The sequence below is a fragment of the Nicotiana tabacum genome, chromosome 21, assembly GCF_000715075.1.
Source record: "Nicotiana tabacum cultivar K326 chromosome 21, ASM71507v2, whole genome shotgun sequence".
Lineage (NCBI taxonomy): Eukaryota > Viridiplantae > Streptophyta > Magnoliopsida > Solanales > Solanaceae > Nicotiana > Nicotiana tabacum.
The window spans coordinates 6,151,741-6,171,732 of NC_134100.1; the positions used below are offsets into that span (position 1 = coordinate 6,151,741).

The window sequence follows — 19,992 nt, forward strand, 5'->3', positions numbered from 1 at the left end:
AAGTTTCGGGGAGTTTTGGGACACTTAGTTCCTAAATGAGAGCTTAAATGTTGGAAAGTTGACCGTAGTCGGAACAGTATGAAGACGGCCTCGGAATGAAAATCCGATGGTTCCATTAGCTCTGTTAGGTGATTTCGGGCTTAGAGGGTGTTCAAATTGTATTTTGGAAGTCCGTAGCTAATTTAGGCTTGAAATGCCGAAAGTTGAATTTTTGAAGTTTCCGGTCCGATAGTGAGATTTTGATCCGAGGGACGGAATGGAATTCCGGAAGTTGAAGTAGCTCCGTAGTGTTGAATGTGACGTGTGTGCAAAATTTCAGGTTATTCAGACGAGGTTTGATAGACTTTTTGATCGAAAGTGTATTTTGAGAATTTTGGAGTTCTTAAGCTTAAAATCCATGGTTAATTCGAGGTTTCAATGTTGTTTTAAGTGTTTTAAGGATTGGTACAAGTTTGGATAGTGGTTTGTAACTTGTTGGTGCATTTGGTTGAGGTCCCGGAGGCCTCGGGATGAATTCAGATGGTTGACGGAAGGATTTTTTGAGTTGGAAGTTGTAGCATCAGTTGGTCTTCTGTCATAACCGCACCTGTAGTTTGGGTCCCGCGGGTGCGGAGCCGCAGAAGCGGTGGAGCAAGCGGAGATGCAGATTTGGGGAAGCCCAGCAGGTTCCGCAGATGCAGGTAATTCACCGCCATGCGGAAGGGTAACCGCAGATGCGAAATTGGCGTTTAAGTGGAAGTCGCAGATGCGACGAAGTTCTCGCAGAAGTGGGACCGCAGAAGCAGTCGCAGGGCCGCAAATGCGGAAATCACTGGGCAGAACATATAAATTATTGCCTTTGCGAAATTTAGCCATTTTTCATCTTTTCAAAACGGGAAGAACCTTGGGGAGCACTTTCAAGAGGGATTTTCAGAGGAGTTCATTGGGGTAAGGTCTTTGGTCCCTAAACTCATTATTGGAGTGATTTTTTATCAATTTAAGCATGAAAAATTAAGAAAAATTAGTGGTAATTCGGGGGTTAGGGTTTGTCTAATTGGAGACCTTTGAGTGATGATTTGAGGGATAAGTTGAGGTCCGATTTTGGTACTTTTGATATGACTGAACTTGTGAGAGTGCGAGGTTTCTAGAAATATAAATTTTACCCCATTTCGAGACGTGGCCCTGAGGGGCGTTTTGGTCATTTTACCTAATTTCACGTATTAGCTTAGAATTTCTTTGTAGATTCATTTACTTGAAGTGTTATTTACATTATGCAATTGAATTGAATAGATTTGGCCTATTTGGAGTCGAGTACTCGTGGCAAGAGCGTGGTTTCAGATTGATTTTTGAGCTGGTTCGAGGTAAAATGGCTTGTCTAACCTTATGTGGGGGACCTTACCCTTAGGATTGGTATATTTGGTAATTGAAATGCCTTGTATGTGAGGTGACGAGTGCATACTTGTGTTGATTGTTGGAAATTCGATTTTCTTTAAGTAATTACTAGTATGCTTCCTTTCATGTTTCTATTACTTGCACTATTAAGCCTGTTGTTAGCTTAGGAAAGCATGTCTAAGTGACTTAATTGCTTTATTTTCTCAACCTGCCTTACCTGAATTCTGTGCAGCATGCTAGGCTAGGATCACTTGTTGCCTTAATATGAAACCTTTCCATTTCTGTATATTTTCCTGTTGATTCTGTGTATTTATTTTGGGACTACGGATGTGGGATTCCGGTAGATCTCCCTGTACAGTTATATGAAACTACGAGAATGCACCCGGTAGATTCCCTCAGTACTGGGTATTTACATTTGGGACTACGGAATGAGATTCCGATAGATCCCCGCGCACTATGAGTTGGACTACGGGACGAGATCCCGGGAGATCCATTGGATATGTACATATGAGACTACATGACGGTATCCTGGGAGATCCCCGATTGTTATTATTGGTGCTGAGCTATATTTCATTTCCGTGTTTACCTTGTTTCTGTATAGTTGTTGATGTCCTATACATCCTGTGTTACTTTACTATCGTACTTATTTATATTGTTTTGTTCTATACTGTTGATCTTTATATTTTATTTAACCTCAGTAGGGCTCTGACCTTCCTCGTCACTACCCAACCAAGGTTAGGCTTGACACTTACTAAGTACCGCTGTGGTGTACTCATGCCCCTTCTGCACATATTTTTCATGTGCAGATCCAGGTACCGCTACTCAGGCCTACCATCCTTGAGGGAGGCAACTGCTGTGAGCACGTGATTTTTGCCTCACACGAATTACTCCAAAAGAAGTCCCAAAATTAGGTTTTTTCTTTAATTGTGTGTTATTCTAGGAATTACTGTGCGATTTTCCTGATTGTTTGCATATATTTGTGGGTATGTTTAATTTTATTAATGCATTAAAAATACAAAAAATATAGCATTGGCATTTAAGATTTGATTTTTACATTTTTTTGGAATTAATTATTAATTAGGTTCTTTACAAGAATGAAAATTCAAAAAGAAAAAAATCATAACATATTTTTGTAATTTTAGTCAAATTGTGTGATTTTCTTTTAATTTAGCATTTAATTATTTGAGATAATTATTAGTTAGAATTAATTAGTATTTTTAAGTTAATTTGGTATTTTATAATTAATTAGGATTTTAGTTTTAATTGTTGAAAATAAAAAGGAAAAGAAAATTGAAAAGGAAAAGAGAATAAGAAGAGGAAAATCTGGTTGGGCCAATTTAGCCAGGCCCAAAACCAAAACTCAGCCAAACCCAGCCAAAAAAAACAGCCCAGACCCGTCCCAACTTGATCCGTTCTTACTAGAGCCAAATGACGTCGTTTGGACACGCTTTGATCAGGGCCGTCGATTTTTATTTTGATCGAACGACCCAAAGTTTTACCCATTACCTGGCCCCGACCCATTTCGTCTGACACCGATCCGGTCTTTAAGTCACTCAAACGACGTCGTTCCAATTAGTCAGATGATCCAATCCATTGATCTCGTTTGATCGAACGACCTGAATCCAATTTCGCCCCAGTATATATTTGTCCAAACAGACCCCACCCCCCCTCAGTCACCCTCGTCTCTCTCAAATTCTCCAAACCCTAGAGGTCCACCGCCCTAATTTCCACTGGTTATCGCCGGCGGCGCCGTCTCCGTTCGCCACCAAACTCACACCCCAGAACCTCCTTGACCTCATATTTCATAATCCATAGTTAGTTTCCTTCGAACACCCTTAAAGCGGTTCGAATCTTGATTTTAGGCTATGAACCCTAGTAGTCGCCACCATTTACCCTCGCCTTCCGGTGCGGCGCCGACTCCAATCCCTTCCAAGTTAACACCACACAACCCCCATGACTCCCTCATACCAAATCCATCAATGGTTTCCTTCGAATGTGATCGGAACTCGTCGAATTTTAAATCTAAGATTCGCACCTAAAAGTTCAAAACCAGTTTCCATTTATTGAATTGGATGATTAAAGAAATGAAAAGTTGAATTGGTAGTGGAAAATGCACTAATTGAATGCTCATTTAAGGGAGCTGAAAATCAGATTCGAAGAAAAAAGAAGGGGGCGGAGAGAGCGGTATACACTCTGGATACACTGGATATACAGGGGCAGAATTCATTTTGGAGAGAGTAAAAAAGATAGAACCAAATTTTCTGAAATATTGAGAGCGGAAGAACACCATAGAGAGTTCAAAGCTAGAAACAGAAAACAAAGAGAGATTTCCGAACTATTTTTCTTCTCCATTTTTACTGGTTTTCTCTGTGTTGCTGGGATTTCTGGATTGAGGTGTTGAAGCTACTGTGTTGGGCTTTCTGCTGCTGTATTTTGTTGTTTGCTGTTGCTGATTGCTTATCCCATTTTTCTGTTCTACATACCAGGTACATCTCCTGAAACTCGATGTAAGTAAATATCCAGTTGAAAATGAATGAAGTAGAGGCTTATTGTTGTTGAAGTGGATGCCTATTGTTGATTTACTGCTTTCATTATACTGTAATAACCGTACTGATTGACTGTTAATTATGAGTTTGTGCATTTGAACCGTTAAGTGTGTGTTAGATATTTAGAAATGCATATGAGTTTAGTTGAGTATTCCTTGTAATAATTCCATGCTGGACTAATAGAATAGTTTCTATTAGTTTAGTTAATTTCCGGTTTTCCTAGATCTCTATAAATGGTATTTTCAAGCTGTGATTAATTAGGCTGTAGACTGTTAAAGTAGTGTGATACTTCTTCTGATCATGGGAGATTTATATTTAGTAGTGATGATGTGAGTTAATCTATAATTCTGAGTTTGAGTGGTTGTGTGTGGGTTCGAAATCAGAAAGTTAAAAGTAGATATGGGATATGTAAGTCGTAAGGTTAATTTAGGCAATCCATTTTCGTCCAGTATCCTTAATTCTCGAGTTTCAATTCTCATATGTGGTCACGTTAGTGTTTAATCAAAGTTCATGAGTCAGCATTTTAATAAAAATGAGTCATAGTAGGGAATTTGAAATTTGAACTAGTATGCACCATGTTTGAAATTGTGATCATAGGAAGTTTCGTGGGTCATGAAATCTGAAATCAGTTGCTTTCCAACTCATGTTTAATGTTGCATTGAATTTATTTTACTGGCTAGTTAATTTTAGTAGTAGATTCATCAGATTTGTGTTCTTAATTAAATTGAAATTCCATTTAGTGTAAAAGACAGAGCTTAACAGGCTAGTCCCTAAACATTTGGGCCTCAGGATAATTGATGCACGGCCCAGGCCAGTTTTGGCCCCTTTCTCATTTAGGCCCGGGCCAAGGTTTGTTTTGGCCGATTTTATGGTGTATATCTGGTTTTAAATTCCCTCTGCTGGGCTCACATCGGAGCCCAATGGTCGGATGTTGGTGCAAAAATATTACTTAGTTTGCATCAGTCCAGTAACAAATTAATTAGGGCCTTTCTTTTATTTTAGAGACAAATTAAGTAGAAAACTATAGATTGCTCTAGGTTTGCACTTTAAAATAATAAAACGGGATGAGCCTCGCTAAACAAAACACATAAATTGCGGGGCCCTCGATAATTGTATATATTAAAATACTTAGATTTCGGGACGGGCCGTTTAGCGAATTTCACGGCCTTCCCCAAAATAATAACGCGTTAGTCTCTTTAGGCGCGTATTTTAATAACATTACCTCCCTAAACTCGGGTGCGCATTTATGTGACCCAAATCCAAATCCCAACGATGTTAAAGTATGTCCAAAAACCACGGGTGCATTTATGTGACGTGGTTCAAGACTTGTTTTAATGACGTTGCAATTTTCTTTAAAAATGAATAAAAGCGGTTAAGGTTAAAATTTGCACATAGGTTCATAATTGTTAAAATCAGATAATTTAAGCCAAATATAATAGTTGAGCGACCGTGCTAGAACCACGGAACTCGGGAATGCCTAACACCTTCTCCCGGGTTAACAGAATTCCTTACTCAGATTTCTGGTTCGCGGACTGTAATACAGAGTCAATCTTTTCCTCGATTCGGGATTTAACCGGTGACTCGGGACACTATAAATTTCCCAAGTGGCGACTCTAAATCTTTAATAATAAATCCCGTTTCGATTGTCCTTTAATTGGAAAAACTCCCTTATGCCCTTGCGAGTGTAGGTAAAAAGGAGGTGTGACAACTGCTCTAGAGACTTCGAGGTACATCTGCCGCGTCCGCTGATCGAGAAGTCCCTTTCTATTCTAGCTGTTAAACATTTACCTTATGTATTTTCTTTCTTGTTAGACATTCTGGAGTTAGACTGTTAGATATTCCAAAGGCTTGTGTTTCCCTGAGTTTTCGGGTTTCGAAATAGTGTACTTGGTTTTGAGAATGTTGTGTGGTATATGTCGAGAGGCATTATAACTATTGTTTCCATTCAGTTATTTTGGTTTTTGATTATTTCTTCCGCAAGTTTCGTTTATGTTCCGCATTTGTTAGGCTTACTAGTCGTAGAGATTAGGTGCCGTCACGACAATTCTCGGAGAGCGAACTGGGGTCGTGACAGTTTCTCATTTTTTAGCGTTTTAGGGCCATAAATTTGGAATTACACACGATTCCTAAATGTTTATGTGCTATAGCCCACACTATGTGCATGCATCTATGAGATGGGACCTAAATCGCCTAAAATTATGTCGGACCTTCAAAATTAACCTAAGGAACAATAGTCATCACCTCGCCACGACCGTTCCTCATTTTGTTTTGCAGCTTAGGGCCATAAACTGGAATTTCTCCCGATTCTCAGATTTTCGTGTGATATAGCCCACACCATATTTATGCGTCTAGGCGATTGAACCCGAACCGCTTAAATTTTTGTTGTACACAAAAAAACGATCTACAGAACAACAGTCATTGCCTCACCATGATCGTTCCTCGTTTTTTGGCGTTTTAGGCTGTAAAACTAGAATTCAGCTTGATTCCCAGATTTTCATGTGCTATAACCCACACCATCTGTATGCATCCGGACAACCAACACGAATCACCTAAAATTTTGTCGGCCATCAAAAATGACGTAACAAACAATAATTAGATGTTCCTCGTTTTAGCATTTTAGGGCCATAAAACAGAAATGTCGCATGAGTCCCATATTTTTGTGTGTAACCCACGCTATGTGCATGCATACGGGTGACCGGACCTGAATTGCCTAAACTTTTGTCGGCCCATCAAAAAACGACTTAAGGAACAATAATTATTACTTCGCCCTAATCATTTCTCGTTTTTTGGCGTTTTAGGGTCAGAAAACAATACTACCGCACGATTCTCAAATTTCTGTGTGCTATAGTCTACACCATCTGCATGTATCCGGGTTATCGAACTCGAATAGCCTAAAACTTTACCGGCCTATAGAAAACAACCTAAGGAACAATAGTCATAGCTTCCTCATCATTGTTCCTCGTATTTTGGCATTTTAGGGCCATAAAATAGGAATGCCGCACGATTTTGATTTTAATGTGCTATAGCCCGCGCTATCTGCATGCATCCGGACGACCGAACCCGAATCTCCTAAAATTTTGTCGGCCTATAAAAAACGACATAAGAAAAAATATTCATTGCTTCGCCATGAGTGTTCTTTATTTTGTGGTATTTTAGGGCCATAAAATAGAAATGCCGCATGATTCCTAGAGTTTCGAATACTATAGCACACCCCATCTGCATCATCCGGGCGACCAGACTTGAATCGCCTAAAATTTTACCGGCACATAAAAAATGACTTAAGGAACAATAGTCATCATCTCGCCATGACCTTTCCTCATTTTTGGCGTTTTAGGGCCATAATAGTTATGCCACATGATTCCTAATATTTTGTGCGCTATAGCCTACGTCATATGCATGCATCCACGTGATCGGAATCAAACATCCTTAAATTTTTCCGGACCATAAAAAATGACCTAATGTATAATATTCATCGCTTTGCCATGACCATTCCTCATTTTAGGAATTTTAGGGACATAAAAACGGAATGTCTCATGATTCCCAGATTTTCGTGTGTTATATCTCACGCTATTTGCATGCATCCGGGCGATCGGACCTGAATAACCTAAAATTTTTCCGGACCATCAAATACAACCTAAGAAATATTAGTCATCGCTTCACCATGACTGTTCCTCATATTTTGGCGTTTTAGGGCCATGAAACATGAATGTCGTACGATTCTCAGATTTTTGTGATCTATACCCCACACCATCTGTATGTATCTAGGTGACCAGACTCGAATCGCCTAAAGTTTTATCGGTCAATAAAAAATGACCTAAGAAAAAATAGTCACCGCTTCTCCATGGTTGTTCCTTGCTTTTCGGCTTTTTAGGGTTATAAAACTAGAATGCCGCACGATTCCCAGATTTTCGTGTGTTATGGCCTAAGCCATTTGCATGCATTCGGACGACCAGACCCGAATCGCCTAAAATTTTGCTGGCCCATAGAAAATGACCTAAGGAACAGGATCGTTCCTCATCTTTTTGGCATTTTAGGGCGATAAAATTAGAATTTTGCCCGATTCTCAGATTTTCGTGGGCTATAGCCCATGCCATCTGCATGCATCTGGGCGACCGGACTCGAATCGCTTAAAATTTTGATGGTCCATAAAAAATAATCTAAGGAACAACAGACATCGCTTCGATATGACCGTTCCACATTTTTTGGCGTATTGAAGCATAAAATGGGAATTCCGTCCGATTACCAGATTTTCATATGCTATAGGACATGCCATCTGCATGCATCCAGGAGACCAGATCCGAACTGCCTAAAAATTTTTCGGACCATAAAAAATGACCTAAAAACAATAGTCATCGCCTCACCATGACCATTTTTTGTTTTTGACGTTTTAGGCTATAAAACATGAATTCAACTCGATTCCCAGATTTTCGTGTGCTATACCCCATACCATCGACATACATCAAAGGATGCAACCATAGAATCAACAATGTACTTCAGTGCTATTGTAAAACTCCAACAACTGCAAATGGAAATATGGAAAGAAAAATATGAATATGTGTGGAAAGTCGTTCTATAATTGTAAGAACTCACTGGACGGTGATCGAAAGCCGTGTATTCGAGATTTTTACTTGTAGTAGACTATTTTGTGGACTATTTTGTGTTTTTTTAGATTGCATATTTTACTAATATTTTATGTAGTTTTGGAAGAGGAAGGGTGTGGAGAAACATCGCGAAAATGCAGTGTGGTGGGCTGGTTGTTCGTGGTAACATTTTCGGGTAGTTTGACACTACTACGGTGGTCGTTTTGTGTATGAAGAGATTGAGTTATTGTCACAACCCAAAATCCCAACCCGGTCATGATGGCGCCTCTCGTGAGGACAAGGCCAACCAATCAACAAAACAGTACATCTCTTTATAATTACTTAGTAGGAATAAGTTTAAATCATGGACAATATAATCTTAAATACGAAATAAACGTGATAGAACAAGGAAAACCCTCCCAACTCAGCCCGAAATCGGGGTGTCACAAGTCATGAGCTACTACAGAGTTTACTAATATTTTACAAAGTCTGGAATTATCATAAATAACAAAGATAAGGGAGAAAACAGGGCTGCGGACGTCAACAACTACCTCGTTACTCCTAGTCACCGCCTGGTCTAGAAAGAATCAGCGCTCAGGAGCGAACTCAGCTCTGCCTGTACCTGCACACATGGTGCAGGGAGTAATGTGAGTACTCCGAGCCAGTGAGTAATAAAAATAAATAATGATTGAAAACATGAAATCTCATAACGGCACAATATAGTGCTATCCCAAGCAGTAAAATCAGTTAAACAGTAAAATAATGAGTATCAGATAATTCTTCTTTTAAAACAGTAAAGACAAATAATTTCCACAGTAAGGATAAATCAAAAGCTTGCCCCTCGGGCTCAATATGTAAATCTCAGTATAGTATCAGCCCCTCGGGCTCACTCCCAACTCACCAGCACACAACATCAGCCCCTCGAGCTCACTCCCAACTCACCACACACAAGCAACGGCCTCTCGGGCCCACTCCCAACTCACCTAGGTACCCTGCGCTCACTGGGGTTGTGTACAGACTCCGGAGGGGCTCCTACAGCCCAAGCGCAATATCAATAGGCCTGAAAGCCTTCACACATCACACACGAGGCCTGAAAGCCTCCTCATATAACACTCGAGGCCTGAAAGCCTCCTCACATCACTCAACATATCCTCACGTATGGCCCTCGGCCTCAATCAGTCCAGAAAATAATCATAAGCCTCTTGGGCATCAGTAAAACAATAGTGCTCAGCTTATCAACATTATAAATATCATTAAATCTCGAGTTGAGTATAAATGTAGTTGAGTTGACAAAATAATATAATTCAATTGGACTGAATTCAAACAATATTTCAATTCGTGAGGAAAATAGTGATGTAAATTCACAAAAGATTTCAGATAATTGGCACGAAGCCCAAATATTGCAATAAGCCCAATCATAGTGAAAAACAATAAATCTTTATCAATTACGTGGTAAAAATATCAACTGGGATGGACCAAGTCACAATCCCCAATAGTAAATGACCCCGCGCTCGTCATACAACGCGTGTCTCATCTCAACATAGCAGTATGTTGTGCAATCCGGGGTTTCAAACCCTCAGTGCATCATTTAAAATCATTACTCACCTCAAACCGGCTACTTCTTTAGCTCGCGACGCCTTTGCCCCTCGAATTGGCCTCCACGTGCGTCAAATCTATCCAAAATCAGAACGAATATGTCATAATATGATAAGGGAACAAAGCCCAATCAAAACAATCGAAAAATACCAAAATTCTCGAAATTAGCAAAAACCCGAGCCCCAGGCGCACGTCTCGAAATTCAAATTTTTTTACATCAACGGGTTCCATCTCTCCATGAGTCTAACCATACCAAAATTATCAAATTTCCATAAAATTTCGACCCTCAAATTCTCAATTCTATCCGAGAGGGTTTTTAACATTTCCCGCTAAATTCACGAATTAAATGCCAAAACTTGTAATACATTCGAGTAATCTAACCAAAATTGAGTTAAGAATACTTACCCCATTGTTCTCTCCAAAAATCTCCTGAAAAATCGCCTTATCCGAGCTCCAAATCGTTAAAAATGGAAAATCTCCCGAACTTAACATTCTGTCCGGTACTGTTCACGGGGTTACTGTACACGGCACTGTTCATTGACGATAAGCATAAGCAATAACTCTACCCTCCTGCATTAGTACACAACCAATCCCAACTCTGGAAGTATCACAATATACCGTGTATGAACCTGTAGCTGATGGTAACACCAACACTGGAGCTGTGGTCAGAAGTGCCTTGAGCTTCTGAAAGCTCTCCTCACACTCGCTGGACCATACAAATGGGGCACCTTTCTGAGTCAACTTGGTCAAAGGCGATGCAATAGAAGAAAACCCCTGAACAAATCGGCGATAATAGCCTGCTAGCCCAAGAAACTCTGAATTTCTATGACTGAGGACGGTCTAGACCAACTCTGCACTGCTTCTATCTTTCTTGGATCAACCTGTATACCCTCGCTGGACAGTATGTATCCCAAAAATGCCACAGAACTTAGCCAAAATTCACATTTGGAGAATTTTGCATAAAGCTTCTCTTCTCTCAATCTCTGCAACACAACACGCAAATGCTGGGCATGCTCCTCCTGGCTACGCGAGTACACCAGGATATCATCAATGAATACAATAACAAATGCATCCAAATAAGGCTGAAATACACTGTTCATCAAATGCATGAACGCTGCTGGGGCATTGGTCAGCCCGAAAGACATAACCAAAAATTCATAGTGACCATATCTAGTCCTGAAGGCAGTCTTGGGAATATCCGACTCCCTGATTTTCAATTGGTGATAACCCGAACGGAGATCAATCTTAGAAAATACCCTCGCTCCATGAAGCTGATCAAATAAGTCATCAATGCGAGGCAAATGATACTTGTTCTTCACTATTACCTTATTCAACTGTCTATAATCAATGCACATTCTCATTGTGTCATCTTTCTTCTTCACAAACAAAACAGGTGCACCCCACGGGGACATGCTAGGCCGAATGAACCCCTTATCTAGGAGTTCCTGAAGTTGCTCCTTCAATTCTTTCAGCTCTACTGGTGCCATACGATATGGCATAATAGAAATGGGCTTAGTGCCCAGCACTAAATCAATGCCAAAATCAATATCCCTGTCCGGTGGCATGCCCGACATGTCTGCAGGAAAAACATCAGGAAAATCCCTCACAACTGGGACAGAATCAATACTAGGAGTCTCATCTCCAACATCCCTTACAAATGCTAGATATGAAAGGCAACCCTTCCTAACCATACGCTGGGCCTTCAAGAATGAGATCACTCTACTAGGGATATAATCAGTCACACCACGCCACTCGATCCGCGGTACCCCCGGCATAGCCAAAGTGACTGTCTTAGCATGACAATCTAGAATAGCACGACACGGAGATAGCCAATCCATGCCCAAAATGACATCAAAATTTACCATGCTCAATAGCAATAGATCCACTCGGGTCTCAAGACCCCCAATAGTCACCACACATGACCGGTACACACGGTCTACCATAATAGTATCGCCCACTGGGGTAGATACATGAACAGGTAAAGCAAGAAACTCACGGGGCGTACCCAAATAACTAGCAAAGTATGATGACACATAAGAAAAGGTGGAACCGGGATCGAATAATACCGAGGCATCTCTGTGGCAGACTGGAACAATATAGCTCTTAACTGTGCAATCAACTAAATTAATAGCAAGCTCCCCAACTTGGATCAAAGCCATATAACAAAACGCACTCAATAAATCATAAGGTACATACTCTATTGTTGCTGTAATACCATAGTGAGATTGAACTCACTCCTTCATAAGCTTGTGGAAACACAAATCATCTGGAATTTTTAACTCTTCTGCAATTCTTGTATTCACTCACACAACAGTTAAGCCCACTCTCTAGGCAGCACAATTTAGATTTCAACACATATTCTTCATTTGTAAATGAGATCTTCTAATAGACAACATAAGGATCACACCACCTTAGAACACTCCGCATGAGATAACCCACCTATTTTGCCTCCCATTAACATTTTGTATATCGTTCCACTGTCATACACATTACGCAGTCACTTAATCTTCCTGAGTCTAAACTCATACCGTAACATGAAATTTACTTCACTCCAGATAGGAGACATGAAAAGATTATTCACGCGCCCATAACTCGGGGCTACACATCCAATTACAATGGAAATCAAAACACTTAATGGTTCATCTATCATCCAACAGACCTTCCTCGCCACTTCCGAGTCATATAGATACATCTCGCAGTACTGACATACTCATCACGTAGCTATCCAGCCGTCATTCAAACCAATAGGGGAAATACCGAACATATAAGTTCAAAACACTTGCTCACACAATCAACACCTCGGTGCTCAAGCCATAGGCAAAGATCCGACCTCAAGTCCTCCAGACCGGCCCAACATCAACTCATAGAGATCACATCTCACCCCTCGATCGAGGAATCACAAGCCGTTGATGCACTTCTGATACTGAGCGCTCATACGCGCATACGAACACGTGGAAGGAATTTCAAGAGTTACTTTTCAAGTTGAATCAAGGATGCACGATAAGAGTTTCAAGAATATGAATTTTTTCCTAAAGGTTCTGCAGCCTCTCGAGGATAAATATAGACGTCTCTGTACCGATCCGCGAGACTCTACTAAACCTGCTCATGACTCATGAGACCTAAGTAACCTAGACTCTGATACCAACTTGTCACGACCCAAAATCCCAACCCAGTCGTGGTGGCGCCTCTCGTAAGGACAAGGCCAGCCAATCAACAAAACAGTACATCTCTTTATAATTACTTAGCAGGAATAAGTCTAAATCATGGGAAATATAATCTTAAATGCGAAATAAACGTGATAGAACAAGGAAAACACTCCCAACTCAGCCCAAAATCGGGGTGTCACAAGTCATGAGCTACTACAGAGTTTACTAATATTTTACAAAGTATGGAATTATCATAAATAACAAAGATAAGGGAGAAAACGGGGCTGCGGACATCAACAGCTACCTCGTTACTCCTAGTCACCGCCTGGTCTAGAAAGAATTAGCGCTCAAGAGCGAACTCAGCTCTGCCTGTATCTGCACACATGGTGCAGAGAGTAACGTGAGTACTCCGACCCAGTGAGTAATAAAAATAAATAATGACTGAAAACATGAAATCTTATAACGGCACAATATAGCGCTATCCCAAGCAGTAAAATCAGTTATACAGTAAAATAGTGAGTATCAGATAATTCTTCTTTTAAAAAAGTGAAGACAAATAATTTCCACAGTAAGGATAAATCAAAAGCTTACCCCTCGGGCTCAATATGTAAATCTCAGTATAGTATCAGCCCCTCGAGCTCACTCCCAACTCACCACACACAAGCAACGACCTCTCGGGCCCACTCCCAACTCACCTGGGTACCCTGCACTCACTGGGGGTGTGTACAGACTCCGGAGGGGCTCCTACAGCCCAAGCGCAATATCAATAGGCCTGAAAGCCTTCACACATCACACACGAGGCCCGAAAGCCTCCTCATATAACACTCGAGTCCTGAAAGCCTCCTCACATCACTCAACATATCCTCACGTATGGCCCTCGGCCTCAATCAGTCTAGAAAATAATCATAAGCCTCTTGGGCATCAGTAAAACAATAGTGCTCAGCTCAACAACATTATAAATATCATTAAATCTCGAGTTGAGTATAAATGTAGCTGAGTTCACAAAACAATATAATTTAATTGGACTGAGTTCAAATAATATTTCAATTCGTGAGGAAAATAGTGATGTAAATTCACAAAAGATTTCAGATAATTGGCACGAAGCCCAAATATGGCAATAGGCCCAATCATAGTGAAAAACAATAAATCTTTATCAATTACGCGGTAAAAATATCAACTGGGATGGACCAAGTCACAATCCCCAATAGTAAATGACCCCGCGCTCGTCATACAACGCGTGTCTCATCTCAACATAGCAGTATGTTGTGTAATCCGGGGTTTCAAACCCTCAGTGCATCATTTAAAATCATTACTCACCTCAAACTGGCTACTTCTTTAGCTCGCGACGTCTTTGCCCCTCGAATTGGTCTCCACGTGCGTCGAATCTATCCAAAATCAGAACGAATATGTCATAATATGATAAGGGAACAAAGCCCAATCAAAACAATCGAAAAATACCAAAATTCTCGAAATTAGCAAAAACCCGAGCCCCGGGCACACGTCTCGAAATTCAAAATTTTTTACATCAACGGGTTCCTTATCTCTCCATGAGTCTAACCATACCAAAATTATCAAATTCTCATAACATTTCGACCCTCAAATTCTCAATTCTATCCGATAGGGTTTCTAACTTTTCCCGCTAAATTCACGGATTAAATGCCAAAACTTGTAATAAATTCGAGTAATCTAACCAAAATTGAGTTAAGAATACTTACCCTGTTGTTCTCTCCGAAAATCTCCCAAAAAATCGCCTTATCCGAGCTCCAAATCGTTAAAAATGGAAAATCTCCCGAACTTAACATTCTGTCCGGTACTGTTCACGAGATTACTGTTCATGGGGTTACTGTACACGGTGCTGTTCACGGGTACTGTTCACGGATCACTATTCACTATTCACCCGCGTGGTTACTGTTCACGCGCGGGTATTGTTCACTGCTGCAGAAAATACAGCAACTTTTAAGAAATTTGTAGCACAACCATTTTTCACTAAAATGGCTCTAACTCCATCATACAAACACAGAATTAGATGATTCTTATTCCTATGAGTCTAAAATAATAATACAAACACAACCCTTCAATCGAAACGCAATTCGGAGCTCGTTTTCCCAGTTCAATACCCATTTCACTCGTTAACCAATTAACTCACATTTCACGTCAAAAACCCAATCGCGACTTGATGAAATTAAACCAAAATTTCCAGATCAGTCCTATAATTCATGAATTAAATTTATGAAGTCTCAAAATCAAATTTGGATCTGTAGAACTAAAAATGAACCTTTAGATCATTACATTTATACTCAAAACGACAAAAATCTTCCAAAAATGACCCGTTGGGCATCCGAAACACACCCGAGGCCCCCAAGACCCCGACCAATAATACTAACCAGTCCCAAAATACATTACGGACTTGCTTGAGGCCTCAAATCACATCAAACAACGCTAAAATCATGAATCAACCTCCAATCCAAGTTTTATGAACTTTAGAATTTCCAACTTCTATTTCCGATGCCGAAACCTATTAAATCACGTCCGATTGACTTAAAATTTTGCACACAAGTACAAAATGACATAACAAAGCTATAGAAATTCTCGGAATTCCATTCTGACCGTCGGATCAAAATTTTACCGATCAACCGGAAATCGCCAAAATACTAACTTCGCCAAAATGATCTAATTTCTTCACCGGACCTCCAAAATTAATTCCGATTGCGCTCCTAGGCCTTAAATCATCCCCCGAAACTAACCGAATCATCAAATTTCAATTCCGAGCCCTCTAACTCACAAGTCAATGTCCAGTTGACTTTTCCAAACTAATTCTTCCTTAAAGAGACTAATTGTCCCATTTCATACCAAACTCGATCTGAATTGACTCAAATTCACCAAGTACACATATTGAAACATGAATAAACATTTAACAGGGAATACGTGACGAAAATATAGGAAACGACGGTTCGGGTCGTTACAGGTATGTTGGGCTGTTTTGTAGTAATTTATGGTGTATATAAGGTTGGAACATAATGTATATATATTGTTATTGTTATATTCTTGTGTTGTTGGTGTTATCTTGAATTTGTAGGAAGTAAGGATTATAGGGGAGGTGCTGCCCATTTTATACAAAATAAGCTTGTCGTTCGTTGTGCGATAGTTGTACCTTTCGTAACTTAATGAAAATATATTTATCGTTGTTGTAGATTAAGGTGCAAAGAGAAGTTCAACTTGGTTATTGGAAAGATTGTGATAAGGTATGTTAAGGCTAAACCTTTCCTTCATTTTGGCATGATCCTGTAACTACATGACTTTGATAACGAGGCATAAAGAGAAGTTCTTATTCCTGAATTTATGTACATTATCCTCGTCTCATAAGCTACAGTATTCTCCCTTATCGGGACTTCATATTCAGTTTAGTTTTTCCTTCTTTCAGCCAAGAGAGCAAAGAGGTGTTTAGGGCCTTTGTCAAGAAGATCCAAGTGAAGATAAAATTGACGGTAGCATGCATCAGATCTGACCACGGGACAGAATGTGACAACGCCAAATTTGATGAGCTTGTAACAAAAATGGAATCACACACAACTTCTCAGCACCAAGGACTCTACAACAAAATGGTGTTGCTGAAAGAAAAAACAGAACTCGGGAAGACATGGCGTGGACAATGCTCATCGGCAATGGAATTGCAAATTTTTTTTTTTGGGCAAAAGCAATAAATACTTCTTTCTACTTGGTGAACATGTGTATGATCAGGTCCCTTCTGAATAAAAACCCATTATGAGCTGCCAAATGGAAGAAAACCAAAGACAACTCATCTGAGAACCTTTTTGAATAAAAATGACATGTTCTCGACAACGGGGTCTCATCCTTTGTTCTAAGAACTAGTGTCTAGGTGAATCTTGAATTTCACAGACCACGAACCAGATCCTTCTGAATCAATTTATTCAGAAGTGAGAAGCTTGCATGCCCCACTCTTCCATGCCAAAGTTCCACATCAGTATCAACTGACTTCAAGCATCTCATATCACCAGCTTGTAAAGATTCAAAGTCAGCAACGTAGATGTTCTTGTTTCTTTTGGCCACTAAGACCACTTTTCCAGTTACTGGATTGGTAACTGTGAACACTATTGATAAGAACTCTACTTTGTTCCCTTTATCGCAGATTTTAGAGACACTCAGGAGACTGTATTTCAGGCCATCCACATAGTACACGTTCTCAATTGAGTGACAAAGAGATTTTCCAACTTTTCCAACACTGAGAATGTACCCTTTCCATTTTCAAGGGATAAATTCCTTTCCTGCAGGGCTTTCAGTGAGAAGAAATTTATGGTGCTTCTAGTCACGTGCTTTAAACATCCATTGTCCGTGGTTCATTGCAGTCCCCTTCCTCTCACTATTCCATGTACATGCAAATTATGGGTTAGATTTACCAACCCAAACTAGTTTGGGTCCCATGTTATGATAAAATGAGTGGATAAGGGCTTTTCTAGTCCATGCTGGCAATATTCGTTTCTTGCGACCGGTACCTGATCCCTTGTTAGTAGTCACTTTGTCAGTAAACACTTTATATTTCTGAATAGATTGAACCCTGGCCTGACAATTTTCTTTGAAGTGCCCGTTACAGTGGGTACACAGCCAGTTATTAGGAACAATGACGTATTTGTTGTGAGGGTTGTTAGGAGTTTTCTCCCTTTGAAACCCGATTCTCTGCCTATTTCCATTATTATTCAAATACATGGCAGTGATAGCATCTGAGGACTAGGTCCACTTTAGAGATTTCTCAATATCAGTTTTTACTTTCTCCAATTCAGCTTGAAGTTGTTGATTTTTCTCAAGTTCACCACATAGACTAGTTTTCACATCATTTAATTCATGTTCAAGCTTGATGTGTGTCTTACTAGCTACTTACTTCCATTTCCCAAGACTCACAGTCCTATGTTCTCTATTGAGTCCCTCATTGGTTTCCTCTAGCTTAGTAATTATTACTAAAAAATCATCTCTCTTGCTCAGTAGCTGAAATTGTTTCTTCTAGAGTGTGTTTCTCACTACCGAGACCTTATATTGTTTATTTCAAGTCAATAACCACTACCATCAGGTCATCTTTCTCATTTTCTACACTAGTTATCTTTTCATTTAGAGTTTCCTTTTCTTTTTCAAGATTAACTATGGTCTCATTTAGGTCGACTACACATACCACCAAATCCTCTCTAGATTGTTCAGCTTCTCCTAGTTCTATGGTCAGGATCTCCTAACCATTATCAAGGCTATACTAAGCATAAATTAGAACATTTGCTAATGACCTTAACTTCTTAGAAGAGTAGGATTTCAGATTTCTCTGAACATCCCTGAAATTTACCTCATCATCCTCATCAGACTGAGTCATCAGCGCAAATAGTGAGTCATACTTCGTTGCTTCAGTTTCCACTGCCATCATGGAACTATTTTTTGCATCTGGTTCCCTTTCTGATTCGCTGGAGGAGTCTCCCCAAGCAGCAAGAGGTTGCTTCAAAATATTGTTAGCTGCACATTTATGATTGAATCGTTTGTCTGGAACCAAGTTCCTTGTCAGGATTTTATTTGTATTGCTCCTGTTTCACGAGTGGACAGTCTTTGATGAAACGCCCTGTCTTTCTGCACATGTGACAGAGATCATTGTTCCGTGCCTTACTTGGACTGCCCCTCTTTGGTATACCACCATTTCTTCGAACCATCTTTTGAAATCTTTTAGTAAGATAGGCCATATCACTATCTTCATCAATTTAGTCACTGTTTTTAGCCTTGAGTACCAGATTCTTTTCCTTCTTCGGCTCTCTCCTTTCACTGTCTTTCTTTCTTTTCATCTTGTATGTCTTCAGATTACCAATCAACTCATCCATGGTTAGAGTTTGTAGATCTTTAGCTTCAGTGATGGCATTTACCTAGCTTGTTTCTAGGAATAACATCTCCAAGTGAATGAAACTCATTTATGATGGAAGTGAATCTGGTGTGTATATCCTATACAGACTCATCATCATTCATCCTAAAGAGCTCATACTCTGTGGTGAGCATGTCAATCTTGGACTGTTTAACCTGAGTAGTTCCTTCGTATGTGGTTTGCAATGCTTCCCATATTTCTTTGGCAGTATCACAAGCTGAGACTTTGTTGTACTCATCAGTTCCTATTTCATATACCAATATTTTCTTGGCGTGATAGTTCTTATCGATGGCTTTTCTGTCAATGTTGTTGTACTCTTTGCTATCTTTCGGCACCATTGGTTCAGTTTCTTCAAGCTTTTTCATAGGGACATGTGGACCATCACAGATGATGTCCCATAGTTCTGAATCTTTGGCCATTATAAAATCATGCATGCGAGTCTTCCACCAGTCGTCGTATTGACCATTGAATCTAGGAGGTCTACAAATTGATTGTCCTTCCTCAAAGTTGGGTGGAGCAGCTATTGAGATCCTTTCTAGGTGTTAACCTTTTAGAAAAAACCTGCTCTAATACCAATTGTTAGTTTATATGAGTCCACCAAACAGTGGAGTACATGGTCCTCTATGAGGTTATGCTGAGAATGCCAGTAAAACTGTAAGTAAATGAGACACAGGATTTTTAAGTGGAAACATCTCACACAAGGGGACAAAAACCATGACTTACACTTGTAGGCTTTCAACTTCATTAACTTGTAATCACATTATTACAAGCCACTTTGTAATACCTTTACTACAAAGGATTCAACTTAACTAACTTGTGATACTCTTACCACAAGCCACTTTGTAACTCTCTAG

General features: G+C 39.9%; 1 protein-coding gene across 1 annotated transcript; it reads right to left on the minus strand.

Annotated features, from left to right (window-relative positions):
* Positions 1 to 19,218: 19,218 nt before the first annotated feature.
* Positions 19,219 to 19,557, minus strand: LOC142175115 (uncharacterized). The gene has a single exon (XM_075241686.1). It carries the CDS (start codon positions 19,555 to 19,557, stop codon positions 19,219 to 19,221), a length of 339 nt encoding a protein of 112 aa, XP_075097787.1.
* Positions 19,558 to 19,992: the final 435 nt, after the last annotated feature.